This window comes from Astatotilapia calliptera, chromosome 9 (assembly GCF_900246225.1).
Source record: "Astatotilapia calliptera chromosome 9, fAstCal1.2, whole genome shotgun sequence".
Classification (NCBI taxonomy): domain Eukaryota; kingdom Metazoa; phylum Chordata; class Actinopteri; order Cichliformes; family Cichlidae; genus Astatotilapia; species Astatotilapia calliptera.
This window is the reverse complement of record NC_039310.1, coordinates 21,054,772-21,073,163: the sequence shown is the minus strand read 5'-3', so window position 1 is coordinate 21,073,163 and position 18,392 is coordinate 21,054,772. Positions and strand designations below refer to the sequence as shown.

The 18,392-nt window shown below is 43.1% G+C and overlaps 1 protein-coding gene across 6 annotated transcripts in view; it reads right to left on the bottom strand.

Moving 5' to 3' along the window:
- The window catches only part of pou6f2 (POU class 6 homeobox 2), an 86,266-nt gene that overhangs the window by 21,542 nt on the left and 46,332 nt on the right, over positions 1–18,392 (bottom strand). For all 6 annotated transcript variants that reach the window (XM_026179874.1, XM_026179873.1, XM_026179879.1 and 3 more), the window contains one exon: positions 8,131–8,477. In XM_026179874.1, coding sequence (XP_026035659.1) covers positions 8,131–8,477 — 347 coding nt within the window. The remainder of the gene's footprint in view (positions 1–8,130; positions 8,478–18,392) is intronic.

Here is an 18,392-nt window from a genome sequence, read left to right as displayed (position 1 = left end):
AGCTTCCCTCGTCCGTCCTCGCCCCACATCTCTGTCTCCTCCCTCCTCTTTTCCCACTCCGGAGTGAATGTAATCAGCTGTGACATGAGAAAACACGTTCTGTGTCTGTCAGGACTCTGCAAGTCTTCCGCTGACAGTCCTCTGCTGACTCCCCTCCTCCCCCAAAAAAGCCTCTCGCCCACCTCCCTGTCTCCCCTTCCTCACATCTGCTGTGCTTATGAACATCAAAATGCCATTAGGCCCTCCAAAACACCTCTAGTCCCTTGGTTGGCGGGGGCCTCGCGCCGTGGTTGTGCACTCTGAGCCCTCCCAGCGCCAAATATTGCTCACCACTGGGCCTCAGCTCCAGCCGTTGTGAAAAATAAACCCCAAAAAGAGCCATTTTTGAGGAGAAATATTGGAACGTGAAAGACAGATAGAACAACTGGGGCAGATAACACCCGGCAAAATACAATAACGCTGCATCCGGTGACAGTCGGGCATTGTAATTGCTTAAGGCAGCGTAGGGATGGTGGTGGCAGCGGGTGTGGACGTGGAGGTGGCCGAGGTGGCATGGCGGGTGCTAATGGAGTGATGTCATATGGAAGACCAGAATGACAGCTAGTTAACTGAGGCGGTTTGGCTGATCAAATAAAATGCATTAACTCCAGGAAATGGATATCGCGGGCGGTCTCAGAAATGGCCATATCTAATGAGGCGAAATGCAAATGAGGGAGGAAAAGAGTCGTGAAAACGTTTAAACTAACTATAAAGGGATGATGGAGTGTCGGACAGTGGCCGTCAATCTCCCCGCTCATTACCTTCATGTGAAATTAACAGCAGCTTTAATCATTACATAAAATCTGCTCCAGCCCATTTGTTGATAATTGTGAGGCATGGCGGTTCAGAGCGGGTTCCTTGTCATTAATCACCGCAGCAGTATATTTCCACTGGTTAGGGGACACTCGGAGAGTAAAAATATAAGTTATACTACAGTCCTCCAACACTATTCCTCTTCCTGGAGAATGATCTATAATATTTAGCTGTTTCCAGATGTATTAAATTTGAAACTACTTGGTGATTAAGTATCTACAGGAAAGTGCTGACCATTTCAGCTCATGATGTGACATATTTGGTGCAGTTATTTCTGTACCATACTAGCGCTGGGCTGGAAATCACAGCCGCGACCAGCGTTGCGGGAAAATATACTGCTGCTCCGGCTATGATTTCTTAAAGTGGGTACCTGGCCACGGGAGAAAATGAAAAATCAAATCATTAGGCGATCCGACTGTGGAGAATCAACAAAGACTCTTTGCAGCCTTTAGATGAGCATTACCTCAAATATTCAATGTTTAATAAACCATATTTCTTGATTCTTGAGTTGTATTTCCACTGGACTGATTACATCCCATTGCTTTTCGTTTAGGTGGAAATGGCATCTCTTTTCACTCTGCTGTTGTTTGACATATAAATATAGCATTTGAATGACTTTAATATCTTCCTAATCAATGTCCAGTGATCTTTTGATGTCCTCAATTCAATATAGGAAGGGTCATCCATGCCGCAGCTTTATAAACACAATAAAGGTAAATGATTACTCTCCACAGTGGTGTCCAAAAATACGGCCAGTAATGAAGAGAAATGGAGGAGTTTGAGGAGGAGGCCTGTCATGTGTCATTGGCCAACTCTGAGCCCTAAGATTAATCACGAGAGAGGGGCTCTGTGGCTAAGATGTGGTCACTCTTGATCAATAAATCCACCACCCTCCCTCCCCTCCGTCCATGTCTCCTTCGCTCCCCCCGCATCCCTCCCCCCCAAAAAAGAAAAAAAAGAAAAAGAAACAAATACAGAGTTGTTGGCATGAGCTAAATCAGCATAAGTGGAGAAGTGAATTGATGAAATATGCCGCCGTATTTGTATTGATTATCTCAGTTTCGACTTCAAAGGTTTCCCCCCACCTTTGAGGAGTTGACTCAAGGAAGTGCACTTTTCTTGGATTCCAGTTGAGTCTATTTACAAAACCCATCAATTGTACATTCCCGCTAATAATGAAAAAGGGCAGGTAGACAGAGGAGGTGGGGGTTGGGGTTGGGAGAAAATGCAAAAAAGCTCCTCAGAGAGTGCAGGTGCAAATGAAAGGAATTTAAACCCACACAGCCCACTTCATATTACAAAAATATACACCAAATCCAGCCTCGGCTTACTACGACTGGAAACACTGCAGAGAAGAATTTCTGATAATATTCTGCAGAGACCACAAATGGGACTTTTGACTTGCTCTATGAGGAGGGTATAATGCAATAACATTGCATTAAAAGGGCCTTTTTACAGCGTGGCAGAGCCGCGCAGCTGTATTCCTCGTGCGAGCCCGGTGCTCTGTTTGCGGTCACTAATGGGCATCAGAAATTACAGGCAGTGGAATCGCGCCCCGCGGGGGGACTGGCCTCCTCAGCAGAGCGGAGCACTTAGACGGTGTCTGGGAGGCTGCTGGAGGAGAAAGGGGGGAACTCAATGTCACAGCCCTGCCTCATAATTAAAGAAACCCTATTCCTTTTCCACTGTTAGGTGAGCCCTAGCTCGGTGCTCCATCTGAGGGCTCCCCTGTGGGCGTCTAATGCGTGTTGCCCCCAGTGTCCATGTGGGCTGATCAGGGAGCTGTGCCTTTCTGCTGGGTGTCTGAGCTGCAAGCCCTCTGCCCACCTCGAGAGTAATGGGGCCAGGCTTAGAAGGATTGCAGATTTAAAAAAAGAAAAAAAAGAAAAAGTGACGGAAATATCAACTTGGCGAGCTCTGAAAACTCAACAAAACCAGAAAAGCCAAAAAGTAAGTGCAAGGTGCAATGTGGGTGCAGTTTTAAAAGTGAAAGTGCCCTCACAGTTTTCCAGAGGATCCTTGCGAAATATGATAAATTTAACTTTCGCCTTATTTAGAAATTCAAGGCTCATCGTCGCTCCTTAAGTCTCTAGATTTTCTCCCTGCCTAATCCCTCATTTGAAGTAAATAAAAGTAGTAGAGCTGTCATGGTCAGGTTGTTTTCCTCATCTAGCTCCCATGCTTTATAATTATTCATATGAAATGTGGTGCTGTTGATGGGCAACAGTCTTATTTTCTGCTTCAGTCAACAGTGCACATTTGTATTTCTAAATTGTGGAGCGCTTGTTATGTAAGGCAATTTTCTGCCTTCTTAAGAGCCGGATCTCCTGTGCATTAATAAGAGGCTAGGCTGAGCTGCTGGAGAGCCGAGGGCCCGCTCATGCTCTAAAACCACGCAGCTACCAGCAGCCATTTAAACACACAGCCTGCCATCATATACCGCGAGTATATATTTAAAAGTTTTATTTGAAATCTGGGGATTTAAAGCAGGTGTTATTGCGGATAATGCCAGGACGTGAGGACACTTTAAAGCTTCTACATGAAAGTAAAATTATAAGAGAAGAACGCCCAACTTTTATTCTCATGCATAAATATTTTTAAATGGTCTTTTTAATTGTCATTTCCATTAATTGTATCTTCCTCGCCAAAACTGGCAGAAAAAAGACACTCAAAACACTTTTTACTGGAAGAAATCATTTCAAATAATGTGTTTTTGTAATTCTTTTTATTTCAACATTTAAGAGCGACTTTTCCCTTTTAACGTAAACGCTGCCCAGCGTGCGCCACTGGGCCCACATTTAAGCATGTCATTTTAATTTTGAGTTAATATCCTGCAGAATGACGGCGGCTCCCTCTTTGCTAAATTCAATGAGCACGGAGCTGATCTGGAAAATCAATTAATCGATGTGCAAGACTCATTTAATACACATGATAATATAATGGGAAAAATGTCCCCCCCCCCCCCCCCCCCCCTACAAAAAAAAAAAGGGAGACATTTGGAGCAAATTGGACAGTGGTGATTTTAACAGTGGTTGACATAAGTAAAAGTGCACTGCAGCGGAAAACAGTGACATGAGTGTCTGAAGGGGCCTCAGCTGGAGACAAAAGCAGCAGTGATGGGCCCGAGATTTGAGGAGGATGGTGGAGTGAGCAGGAATGGGGAGGAAAAGGAGGAGGAGGAGGAATGGGAGGATGGCAAGGAGGTGAGGAAAGATGGAGAGTGCAGACAGCCAGGCCTCTGAAAGGCCGTTGTGGTTGGCAGCGGCTGACCTTGGTGACGATGGGTTTTCACCAGAGGCTTCTAATGAAGGCTGATTGCCAGGGAATAGTGAGGGAGCCAAAGGGGTGGAGAGGAGAGCGTGGAGGGGGGAGAGAGAGAGGAGAGGGAGAGAGAAAAGGATTGAGGAGAGACTCAGGTAATTGCAGCACTTGTGGGTTGAGGCCCTGCAGTCTTGTGATGTCGGGGTGCAGTGGGGAAGAAGAGAGATGTCTGTGGACGCTTTGGTGGTAAATTGTGGAGCACAGGGATAGGAGGCAGGCCCCTAGGCTGTAATTACCCCTATGAGTGTGTGGATGGAGAGTGGACAGGCCCAGTGTGGGGCTCTGACAGCGATCAAGGAGACGACTACGAAGGGGAGAGAGACAGACGGCGGGAGTCTGACGGAGGAGGAAGACAGGACGCCTCCACCTCCGCCAGGCCCCCCGAAAACCAGCCAGCCAGACACTGGACCAAGGTCAGAAGCTATTAGTGAACACACAACACGCTGGTGACAAGACAGCCATGACAAGAACAGCAGCACTGTAAAGGGTGCAGTTTCTGGATGGAGGAAGACATAATGTAGAAGGGGGAAAAAAGGGGCAATAAAAAGCAACTAATTAGATTAGAGGCACAAAGAGACGGATGCCGGGCCTCCGCTGGATGGCGCAGCAGGGTCAGGAGGGTCCGGGCAGACGAACTGGAATAAGACATTTGATAGGCTGGCCTAAGCTTCCCGCTGCCATGGATCAGTATGTACTGCCTCTCCTTTCCCCTGCCTGGGCTGATGTAACTCACTGGAGTGGCAAATTACACCAGACCTACAGCTGTAGCCCGACATTATGATTAATTTGATCAGTAATTTCTCCTGTTTTTCATTTTAATCGCCGAGACCATTCTGCTGTGGCAGGTCTTTCAGATCTAATTAAGATCAATTCCGGTGTAACAGACTTGGCGCGCCTTTACCCCGTCAAATCCCTGAGCTCTCCGGGCGTGGAGAAAACCCGCAGCTCTAATCAATCAACTTCCAGCAAAATCCAGCGGGCTCCCACAATCAGCCCATTAACGCACTTAAGCAAATTTCATAATCTTCCTCTGTCTATTTGTCATCACTGTGGTGGCTATTTCAGGCAGCTCCAGGCTGCCTCTGACTGCACTCTGCATGTTGGGGAGCTGCAGACAGAGTGTGTGAAAGGTGTAGGAAGGTAAATTCTCCCTTCATTTAACCACATTAGCTTCACTAATATAAGTTTAAAACACCGACTCGAGGGGGTTCGGTCTGCTGCCGTACGATTTGTAGTCTAATACGAGTATTAATGAGCTAATTAATGAAATTTGACTCACAAATTAAAAAATGCCAAACCCTCAAAAACACCAGGGATGTAATGAAGGCTTAGGATTTCTTCTCTGTGAGTTTACAAAGAATATCACACACCTCCCATGAGAAGAGAATTACAATGGGACATTAATTGGAACATAATGAGTGTTTGTCTCTCTGCGGCGCTGTGCAGTCTTTTCTGCAAATAGTTGAATGGCTGAGTGATTCTACTTGTTTGAATAATGACGGTAGGAAATAGGGGTGTTATCTGCAAAATGCTCATTGTATTATGGTAATTATGACTCCACTTTACTGCACACACTGGTTCCTCTGGGTAAAACACAGAAACACCAGAAATGCCCTTCTGTGCTGTTCATTAAAACATACAAAAGCACGATCGGGGTGACGGTGCTCACGTGCGCACGAGAAAGTCTCCACTCGGGGAAGTGCTTTGAATTTAAAAACTTCTGTAAATGAACCAGAGACGTGGGACTGAAAATCCAATCACTGACCCAAGCGGCGGAGGGAGGCGGAGCTGCTGTTTAAATCCTATTGCAGCCATGAGAGGGTGCTGAGGCCGCGGCCTGTCCTTCAGAGAGCCCCTCCCTGTGTAACTCACCCCTTGAAAATCCCAGCAATGACCCAGAGAAACTAAACCTTTTATGGCCATTTTGCTTCTTCTTCTACACACACACACACACACACACACACACACACACACACACACACACACACACACACACACACACACACTATAATCCTATTTGATGAGGCAATATCTTAATGATACCCGATGTGGCCCCTCTGGCCCCCTCAAAGAAGGTCTGTCCTCAGCCATCGTAATCAGCAACCCTGCTTCCTTCACAGAAACACCACCTCGATAAAGCTCGGGAACTCAGACACGCAGTGAGCTTGTTTCGAAATAACAATGGTTCTGCTGCTTTTGTTTAGATTCTTGGAAATTTAACCAAGTGGTGGTTTCCTAGCATATTAAAGCTTAAGAGAGTATCTGTTACTTAAGGTATTTACACACTGTCTGATGCAAGCTTAATGTGTGGATCTGTATGTTGGTCAGGAGCTCTTGTATCCACAGTCAGACCGGACAGCCTGTTTGGCGCGATGTAGCGGCCAGCCTTTGGAGCCCATTAAATCCAGAGGCTGTTTTTCCTGCTGAGTCTCACTAGGCCGTGACAGGGCCGGAGAGGGCTGCGAGGGGAAACAAATAGCCCAACTCATCCTGGCCATAAAGAAGCTTGCACCACAACCCAATAAGGGTCTGACGCTGATGAATGTGACCAGGGACAGAAAGGCGACCCTGGCCAGTCTCCACCAGAAATGAAACCACAGGGATATAAAATAGGTTATTATCGTCACACAGTGACAGGCAGACGGACAGAAGGGCAGAGATGGATGGACAGACAAAGTGACTAAAAAGGAGGTTGAGTGGGAAGAGCAGCAAAGATTAAAGGACTGATTACGACTGGAAAGCCTAAGGATAGATAACCTCAGAATCCCTCCTCGATCTGCAGCAGCAGGATACGATTAATGCGTCTCGCCTGGCTGTGAGGTTGGATGTGCTCAAGTGCGTCAAGGCTTCAATAAAAACATGCATATTCTAATAGGTCCACATGGACACCACTTGATAAAGATCATCTGCAGACAAACAATCGAGCGCAGAGTATACAGCTGCTGGTAAAGGCCACAATGATGCGATTCCCATCCACATGTCAGCTCATGAAGCACTTTTCTTTTTAAAAAGAAACACTTCTTGGCCTTACTGCAAGATCAGTGAGCAGAGCTATTGTTACTATGGTTGACGTAGATAATCTGTATTAATAAAAAGAACAAATTAATGGGCAACGGCAGTGACATGATGATAAATACGTTTTAACTCTGTTCTGATGTAATTTAAAATAGCCTTTAAATATTTACATTCTAAACCAAAACAGAACTAATAAAGACCAAAAATGAAACCTCAATCCACGTAAATATAAGAGTACTGATGTAGGTGAACAGGTTGGATTAAAACCAATCAGAAGTGCCAAATCCTCTTTAGATCTACCCTCACTCATACCAGTTGGCAACCCCCTGGCAACCTCTAGAGACAAGGACAAATGTATATTCCCTGAATGGTTGGCAAGTGGTTGCTGTTGCTGGAATAGATAGATCTCAAAGTGTGCGGCACCAAAAACCTCCTCATGATTGTTTTGGTTACTAGAAGATTGATGTAGTTTGCAAGGAAGATGCCAACTTGCCAACTTCGCCTTCAAAGTAAAAGCTCGGTTTTTTAAAACATGCTAGTTTAAGTGGTTTTCCATTTCCAGTTTGTTAGAGAGACTTTGCAGACAAGTCATCATCTTACATGTGAATCTGCTAGCAGCCAAAGCAATCACAAGGAGGATTTTGGTGCTGCACCTTCTTTGCGATTTATTTAATCTAACGACACCAATCACTCGCCTATGTCTTTGACACTGCATATGTCTTTAAGACCGATTTTGCCTAGTGACACCAAGTGGCCTCCACCAATCACTCATTAACTTGTCAGGGAGTACACATTTTTTACGTATCTGGGGCTTAGCAATTAATTTTCCAGCAACCTCCAGCCAAAAATCCAAATAGAGTGTGCTGAATTAGAAGTTGTTTTAGAGAGAGGAGAAGCTGGACCTGTGCTTATCTACAAATACATGTTAGTTTGTGGACTCACGGGCAAAGGCATGGGTGGAGTGACGGGTGACGGGAGGCTGCGGGCTGGAGACTGGTTGGGTCGGTGCGGCGGGGACTGCTGCGGCTGCCCGGAGGTGGAGGAGCAGGTGGAGGCTGGAGACGGGACGGAGGTCTGCTGCTGCTGCTGGCTGGGTGGGGTCATGTGATGCTGGGATGACAGCTGGTTCTGGTTATGGGAGTGAGACTGTTGGTGATGGTGGTGCTGCTGTTGCTGCTGCTGATGTTGCTGTTGCTGCTGCTGCTGTTGTTGCTGCTGCTGCTGGTGGTGCTGCTGCATCTGTTGGAGCTGCTGCAGGTGCTGGAGCTGGGAGTTCAGTGATGAGGTAGCTGTTGATGAAAGGACAGGAGTTTGATTCTTCGTAGTGTCTGAGCCACACGCTGCAGAAGTGTTTCAGCACATAAACAAGAGGCCTTCATTATCTGAAGAATATTTTCACACCAAAGACAGAAACACATGCACACATAGAGTGTGGGATGCATAGGGTAAACAGTGAAAGACAGATGTAAATTGCATGGAGCCACAACAAGGTCCTCCTGGGTTTTTAGCCTGCATGATGGAGTCACTGAATTCAATTTAGCTAGTTGGAGGACAAAGCTATCAAGCCTGACTGATATAATTGCTCTCCGGAGCCAAAAGTCGTCATTGTCACTCGGAGAAAGAAAGAATCTTTGGTTTAATGGCTCAAAATCTCATAAGAAAGAGACATCCATCTTCTCTGTAAGAGTTCAGAAATAAACCCATTAACTAATTGGATCCAATAATAGCGTGCCATTAGAAAGTAATTCCAACATTTAAATGCTTATAAATTTTTATGCTGTTTAAAAAAAAAATCAGTTAACACTCAAGCTGCAGCCACACCAGACATGCAGATACTACCAAGTACCCAGAGAGCACACCTGACATAAAACAAATGTAAAAACATGTTGGTGTGACCGCTGTGCAGTTCACTCCAAACACCCGAATACACAACTTGGTGGATCTTCTGTCATTTCACACACACAAACACACACTTTATGTTTGAATGTCAGACGAAAGCCACAGCACAACACAGACAACGAATGATTTCTACTAAAGGAATCAACCGTAACACCATATGTGCGAAATGGGCTAAAAACAACAACATCTAAGCTGACCTTCACACCCTAAACAGAAGAAAGGACAAACTGAGTTTACACACAGATGTGATGGATAGAAGAGACTTTTTAAAACCGGTGTATGTCTTAACATGTTGACAGTTCAACCGCTTAAAAACAACTTTACATATCAGAACATATCATTGCTACGCTTGACTTCCAGCAGACTGCTGTGGACTGCTCGGTGATGCTACACAGCCTTAGACAGAAAAGAAAAGAGTGAAATCAACATTTGACTGTTTCTGTGCTGCAAAAGATAATTTGGGTTTAGTGGAGACAGGACTGATCTGTATGGAGATATTTCATCTAGCTTTTTACAGTGTAGTGCACAATAAAAAGACATTTCTGCCCTATGTAATTGTTTCCACAGTTAAAGTTACTTTCAGCTGCTCACTTATTCAGAAGAGGGTGACCACAGCAGGTAGCTCTGCATGTTTGATTTGCCCTTCTTAACACAACCCACAAAAGAGTTTGTTTCTCCTCCTAAAATTGAATTCAGCCTCATTTGCTTGTTAGGCAAAAGTGTAAACTACTGCACTATAGAGCCGCTTCAGTTCTTAAAAAAAGTCAAAAAATAATCTTAAAACCTACAACTTCTTTGGATGGAAAGTAGACTCTGATCTTTCAGTACTAGCATTTCAATTCCATTCAATTCAGTTTATTTACAAATCCCATCAACAGTCGCCTCAAAGTGCTTAAAACATCCAGAAAAATGAAAATGTAAACACAGAAAAACACCCTTCAATCATGCTATGAGTGTTGATGTTGCATAGTTTGCCCACCAGAGGGCACTCTACAATATGTCTCTGGGTTGCAACAACCACAACAGGCAGTTGATTCAAGAACTATCGGGCGGTGGTAAACGAATAATCCACGAGTTGTTGTAACAGCAAAATTACTTTTTAAACATCACTTTCGTTATCTTAGACTACACTATTAAATTACTCCATATAATTCTGCGTTGTGTGTCTGAATTAAAAAAATTTCGGATTTTTAAATCACCAAATATCGGTATCGGTCTTTAAAATCTCATATACTAAAAAGCAAGGTAATTATGCTGAGTAAAGCATATGCTGTCTAAACAAGCTAAATTAACAAGTTTTGCGAAAAATACACTTCCTGTTTTTAGAATTAGGAAAATAAAGACTAAATAAATACTTCAATTAAACTTCTATTAATAACTAAATTAACTACGTTTGCCTCTTTTAAGTCAAATGTTCATGCTTTAAAACTAAAAATCCACAAACTAGGGTGTAAACTGTGATGTCATTCTGAAAAACATATAAAGTGTCGCAGATAACGGCCGAACTAAGCTAAGCTAAATATTTACAGTGTCTATAACACAAAGGCCCTGATAACAAACACTGGAAAATGACTTGTGAACATCTATTGATAATACGGCCCAGCAATTGTGAACACATCGTAGACAAGCTTGTACACACACCGAATCAATGCACTTAAATTATTTAAGTATGCTTGTCTCATAAAAGATGAATAAAACATCAGGGCAGACAAGTCTTTGATTAGCGTGGTCACTTCGTCTCCAGGACAGGCACAGATGAACATTTGATGAAGATCAGATCATCCTCCTCTTTCCTCACTCTGCAGAAGCCCAGCCAAAGAGAGCCGGCATCTCTCGGCCAGTAAACAGCACACTTTTACATTTCTTCTACCTCCTGACACATTGACACCTCTCTCACACCCCCACCATGAATTATATATCATCTGTGCAAACGGCAAGAGTCCAATTCGCACTTGAAATGTTGGGGCAAGTTGTCTAGCAAGCGCTGAGCCCCTGACAGGACCGGCTCTTTTCCTTTGCAACTTCACAACGACAAAATGTTGAGCCCCATTTAAAGATGGAATAAAAGGGAACAAAGACGGAGAAAACAAAAGGGGGGCAAAATGAGATTTCTGTCAAAAAATTATCGAAACCAGGCGAAGATCAAAGACGATTGAAGAATTTCCTCCAGCGCCAACCATTACGCCAAGGAACACGAGGCACAACAAAAGAATATGAAGCAGAAGAAAACAAATACAGAGGGAATATGGAAGAAGCCCCATGTGGCCTTATTATAAGGGCTACACTGCAGGTAACTATATTCTTTAACAGCAGTGCTTTATAAATTCTGTCATCTTGTTAAGACTGTCAGGACCACTGACCCTCCCTTCCTCTCTAACTGGGCAACTGGCATTTTGAAGCTCATTCTTTTAACCACAGCTGTCTGATTGCTTTGGTTGAGCACATAATCCAAACAGCTTGTCTCAGCTAATTGTTTGTGCTCCTTCCTCCAGCAGACACAGGGCCGAGGATGAGAGCGGGAGCTTCACTTGTGATGGAGAGAGGGCAAAAGGGTGCCGGGATCCTATAGAGCTCATTATATCTCCCACTGTCTCTTTGTTGTGTTTCATATTCACTAGTTCTCGTCTGCTGCGATGCAGTCAGCGCTCCCACTTAGTCATCGCGCCTGAGGGGTGGAAGAGCAAGGGTCTCACTTTCAGTGTTGTCACAACTTGCCTATGTTAATGTTTCTAATGAGGAATGAGCCAGATCATGCGGCGCAATGATCAGATGCAAACGAAACTCAATTTTAAACTTTTAACAACAATCATTTGGGACTCCGAGACACCAGCGCTGAGAAGTCTCAGGCCTTCAACCTCAGCGCTTTGAGAAACTGTCTGCCATCTCTCTTTCAGAGCTTCTTCTTCTTTTTCTTTTTTTTCGCTTTAGTGCCACAGTAGAAATCAACTGTTATCTCTGACTGTCCTGGCCCAGGCTTGTGAAGTAGTGGAGGACGAAGCGAGACTGATTGTCAGAGGTCGAAAGGCTAGGTCAAAGCCGGCTCGTTCGTCAGACAAAATGCTATTTTTGTTTCCTGTGCGGTTGAGTAGTGGGGTGGGAGGGCGGGCAGTCTGCTCTCTCATTACCAGCGCTATCTCAGTAGTCACTGCCAACCCACCTATTACAGCACTTTTCTCTCTGGGGCTGATTCAAGCTCCTTGTTTTCCTCCCGATGTACAACACCTGCCTTTGTAACTATTTCCCTTGAATTGCCTTATACACCCTTTGCCTGTGTGCTTGTTTGTGCATATGTAAATGAGTCTGGCTACCTGTTGGTATCGTGTCATCCTAACATCCACAGTGCATTTTTCGAGTTAAATGAAATATGAAAACATCTGTTGATGCATTTAGCCTTTCTGAAAAGCAAAAAATAGGTGGTCGTCATGTTATAGCGCTTAGAAAAGACCCGGGCAAGGCCAGCATGAAGAGTGATTGCAGGGTCATAGCAATCACATCTACACAAAGGGACTTTGACTATCATTCGTTCTATCAAACCGCACGTGATCTGTGTTGCATAAAGTATGGACAGGAGTCGGAGACGATGATCTCATGTTGGAGGCATTCAGTATTTCTAGCCGTTAAAAAGGAAACGATAGTTCACAAAGCTTGGACAGAATGTACTGAGTTTCAGGACTGAATAAAATCTAATGGTACCTTTTGTATATTCATGCATGCACACTGGCTTTCATATGCATCTCTTCCTTTAAAGCCAAGAAAAAGTTTTTCATCTAGCTGCTTATACACTGCTGCACTATCTGGATGTCTTTAGCCTCACTTAGGAGAGGAGTGCAGTAAATTAAGAGCTAATCAGAAGCTACAGAGGAGCCTTTCCAGGTTGATGAAATTGTCCTATGTGACCCACCCTGTATCTTTAGGAACTGCTCTCGTCTCTAAACACGGCTGTCATTCTCCGACGAGAGAGGTGAGGGGGGGACAAACAAGCTCCCCATTACTGCTCTGCCTCACGTTCCTCTATGGGAGTCCATAAACCACTGTCTCAATTGCCTTTTCAGTGAGTCACACTGATAATTACTCCACTGGAGGTAAGGAGATTTAGACTCTATGAGATCTGGTAATTATGAAGGTGGTCAAGGGAAGGTCATTTTTTACTCTGTGGATTAGATCGGCGCGCTCGCACACTGATGAAGGGGATAACATCACTGTTTCTGCTCTCATTTCCTTTGTGAAATGTTAACTTTTAGTTCACTTTCATAACACTGATTACGCGTCAAGGTAATTATTTCTATCACTGGTCATTCTGTCTGTCTTTTTTTTAATTCAAAAGTGATTTATTAAAACACAGAAAGATGAAAAGAAAGAAAGAAAGTGGCATCAGAGGTGGAGCATTTAGTATTAACCTGATAAATGACAAAAGGCATGAATTTGTGTAAATTGACACAGTTTAGCACAGGAAACATTTATTTTTGTTTCCTAAAGGCCATACTGGTGAGATAAGCAAACAATAGAGGTCAGTTATCTTAAACTTCCTGCATTTAATACAAATGCTAGAATATTTTATAGCTTTTTCAGAGTCTGGAAATACTTTATGTTTCATAAAGCATTCATTTGGTGCCCACTGAGTTCAAAATGAAAATCTGACTTGCATAAAACAATCCACTTATCATAACTATCATGCTAACATTTAAATTCACCTACATCTATCTAATTTTCTGACAATGGACCACTGCTTGCATGAAACACGATACATTATAAATATTGCGTCAACTGTTTTACTCTGACTTGAGCTTTAATATACAGACCTGCATCGCTGAATCAAGTAGAAATTAGACTTACATTTACTATTTATGAATAAAGGAATAATGGATCATTTCTGAGGATCATTGCTTCCTTTTTTAATAAGTAGCACAGACTCATTACAATCATTCACCTTAAAATTTATTAACACAATGGTTGGTTTTAATCAGTTTTTTAAGACACTGCAGGCTGGACTGAGATGGCCCGCAGGCTGTATTTTGCCCGTGTGTGGTTTGCAGCATATCTGGTTCAGTTTTGGTAGAAACACTTAGACCAGGAGTGTCAGTGTTTAAACCGTGGGCCACATACACCCATAAACTCTGATCTTAAATGTGCCGAACCAGCTAAACTCCCCTTTGTGTATAGATGTTTAGGTAAACGTTTAGTTTAGCAGTGCACTTTCAGCAGTGTGTCTCCGTTTTTCTACATGATCAAGAAATGCTGCTGTAGTAAAGAAAGAAATCTGCCAGCATGACTCTTTGGACTTAAATAGTTAGAAATCCACATGTAAAATTACAGGAAGAGTTCATTAGCCATAAAACCTCCTATTTCTTTTTCCCACTGTAGTCTCATTGTAAAAATATGAAATGTATATAGTAAATAGTGAAAATGAATTTTTATGTCATTGAATTATTTATCAATCATTTAATTGCTTTGGTTTAGTATGAACGACCATTGGGAAGGTCTTTATTGGTGGGAAAAGCTGTAAAACTTATGAAAATACAGTTAAAACTTCAAAAATTCATTCAGTACCTTCCTTCACTTGTTCTAAAGCACATCCAGTGGGCTGAATTAGAGTCTTAGGAAGGCCAGTTCTGGCCCCTGGACTTTATGTTTGATACCCTTGATTTAGACTGTCAAATAAAGGCAGCAATACTGAAAATACTTCAATACTAGCTCTGTATTAAAAAGTAAAAGTATGAAATACTTAATACTTCATAGTTTACACCTCATACAGTGGAAACTATGATAACAATGCTAATTAAAGTTTTATATATTAATTCATTGTTGTTGTCTACATCTCTAATGTCTGCTGATCAATACTTGTTGGCTGTACTTAGATCCAACTTAAAGACAAAGGTGATGGTGCTTTTGAGTTTGCGGATCCCGGTGGACACCGTTGATACCTTTAATAATAAACTTTAGACCCACCTGTTCAGGCTTGCTTCTATTTAGTTTGATCTATTTGCTGCAAACTGCTTGTCAAAGTTGTTCAGTGCGTTTGTACATGTTGCTGCTAAAGTGAAGGTTTTTCTTTCAGAAAACACTACGATTTTTCCATGCAGCAACCAGCTGGCATTAATAACGTCTCTTTCCTTGAGTAAAGAAATTACGAATCATCGAGTGGCCCATTTAGTCTTAAAGGCCATGAAACGCAACAATCTAGTTTGGTATTTTGGCAAAAAAATGCAAATAATCAAGTGAAGTATCTCATATTTGTGCCTAAATCCCTGAAATAAAAGTTTAGCTAGAGTTAGAAAGAAAAAGGCTTAGAAAAACAAACACACGTTCTCACTCAGAGCTTCTTTTTTTTACAGCTTGCAACATATTTGTGTTACATTCCTTCACCGGCGAGTGCATACAGCTGGTAATCACGTTAAGGGGATGGAGAATAGATACCTGCGTTGGCAATGGCTGGAATGAACACGTGGAAAATGAAACGTTAAAGGAGCTGGAGAACTACTGAATAAAAACATTACTCAGAGAGCCACAGCAGTCAATATCAGCATTTCAGCTGCAGGAGGAACTCAGCGACTACAAAAAAGAAAGAGAGAGAAAAAAAATATAGGTAGTTAAGATTTGAGCGGAGTCGCAGTTACAGGATTTTGGAGAGTAAACCACATCGCTTGTAGGGATCCAGAGATAATGCTTTCACTTTGTGATGCAAGGCAATATCAAGCAGTGTTGCAGGATTCTCACTCTGGGGGAAGCATTTCAAAGAATCAAATCCTCTCCATGGAGTTGTTACACATACAAGAAAATCCCCGTGTGCTCGATAACGTTGCCCTTTTGGTGTTGCTTACGCTTTGTTATTGATTTCCAAAGTGTGGTCCGGGAACCTCTGGGGAGGGGGGGGGGTCCCGATAAAGTTCCAGGAGGTCCCAAGCAAAAAGAGAGAGACCGAGTTTATTTTCCCTCTGATTTCAATCCTTAAGATTTTTATTTTTTCATTTTTGTGCAGTGATCTTACAGGTGAGGGCTTTTAAAGATTAAACCAAAGCGACTAATTAGTTTATCTCGCTTTGCTTGAAAGTTTCTTAAATTAAGTGGCAAACTTTCTGCACTAATCCTGGTTTCAAACATTTTTTATAGCTGTCTCATTAAAATCTCTTTGAATAAATAAAAGAAATACTTTATTTTGTCTAAAGCAACTACAACGGCTTCATTTATGACCAAACCTTCACATTCTGAGATATTTTCAGGCTCCATTCAAACACACTCCACATAAACAGTATGTAATGCAGTGAAACCCAGTATGGGGTCTCCTGCTTTTGTCCTTCAAAGTCCAGAAGGTGTTGAGCCCCCCCCACCCGCGCTCCCCCTTCCTGAAAAGAGCCTGTCTGCCTGGCAGGACAGACCGGGTTATTACAGCGTGTTCATGGTCCCATCATGTGTCGTCAGACCAAAGCGGAGGCCGCGAGTAAAAGCCTCATGCAAAATTTATGTTCATGCGGCTGTTTCAGTGGGTGGAAAAATCAATATTGCGGGCCTGATGCACGGAGATGACTGAGTGCTCTCTGACTGACAGTAAAAGCTGAGAGAGATTGAGGGGCTGCATTTACTGCTCCAGAAATGGAGTGGAGTAGAGTCGCCCTAATAGTCTAGTTCACCTTAAATTTGAATTTCATTGTGGATTATTTTGGTAACAACTTGAATACTGAGGGGTTGAAGAATTACTCCATTAGATTAAAAAGAGGACTAAGCAGGATTGTTTCCAAATCGTCTCGAGCACATCTTGCATTGTGACTTCTGAGCAGCTACAGTATTGTATATTACGGGGTTATTAAGCCTTCCCTTCCTTCCCAACTTACACAGATATAAAAATGATTGTAGAATAATCAAAAGACAATGTGGGTATGAGGAGGACATCACAGGGCTTTTGTTCTGCGCTGCTTCGCTTACATATGCTTTTGATAACGTGCCGCATACCCACAGTGCATTTGGGGAGGAATGTGAGAAGAGAGCGAAAAGAAAGTGAGAAAAAGAAATTCAGTGGGATGAAATAACCCCAAACAATGGGATTTGCTTTCCATTCTTCTGCCTCCATCTTCTGTCTTTAATTATTCCCTTTGGTTGTCTGAGGGAGCGTGTAAGCACTTTCACACAGCACAACATGCCCAGCAGCACAACACTGTCTGCCTTAGTGATGTGGAGACTTCTGAGTGACACTGAGCCTCTTGTGATTATTAATGCTGTTTAATACAACACAGAGCAGCCACTATGACTGAGGGAAAAAACAGATTTCAAAATGCATGCATTCAAAATGCAATGTGAATGGAATTATGTACTACATGAGCACTGAGCACTTGAGATACACCCCCCCCCCCCCCTTTTTTTTGTCTTTTCCTTGCTACATAAACAATGTGTACACCGCAAAATGAAGGCTAATGTTTTGTAGATGCAACGATAACAAGCGGCCCAGTGTGCTTTATTTTTGCACACAGCATTTAATGGAACCACAGCTGATCCTGGTGGGATCCTTTGTGCCGGTTTAGTAGTTTCTTCCTGAATCGCATATGAGATATTTGAGAGCCCAGAACGATGTATGATGAATGAAGTAGCATGCTACTTATACGCTTATCGTGCTCACTGACTAGCAACAGGTTCAGCAAAGGGCAGCGGCAGTAAATGAAATTCCGCACCAGGACAATATATCATCAAAAGAAATGTATGCACCCGAAACTTACAAGCCTTCTTCGGATGCGGACAAGGTGCCTGACGGGGTTGGGGGAAGGGAGAGGCGGAGGGGATAGTAAGGAGAAAAAGAGAGGGGGGTGGCTGGAGAGAAAAGAGGGGAGGGTTTTCCTTTTTTTTTTCCTTCTTCTTTTTTTCCTGGATGGGTGAAGAGCAAAGCAATGGGAAGCAGCAGCAGCAGATTTTGTTGAATCAGTTCTATTTCCATACTGGCTGATCTGTGTCTTTTAACCATTTCACTGCAGCTGGAAAATGAAAGTACCAGGGCTAATTTCACAGTGAGAGCTCACTGAACAAAACCCCCCACGGTCTGTGGCAAAAGGTGCTAAGTCTACTTTGTCATTGTGAATTACGGCAGTGTAATTCAGGAAACAGCCTTGTGTATGACAGACAAGAGTAGGAAAAAATGTCCAGAGGAAAAAGAAAAAAAATGCAAGAAAAGCCTTTTTTTCCCCTCCCCTCTATACCCTCACATGTACTTAGTGAGTCTTTCTTATGATCTGTAAGTATCAGATACCTCTCTCCAAACATGCCGTCCTGTACTGATGCCACGGGATCCATCTGTGATGTGTCTGCAGTTAGTCCAGGAATAGCAC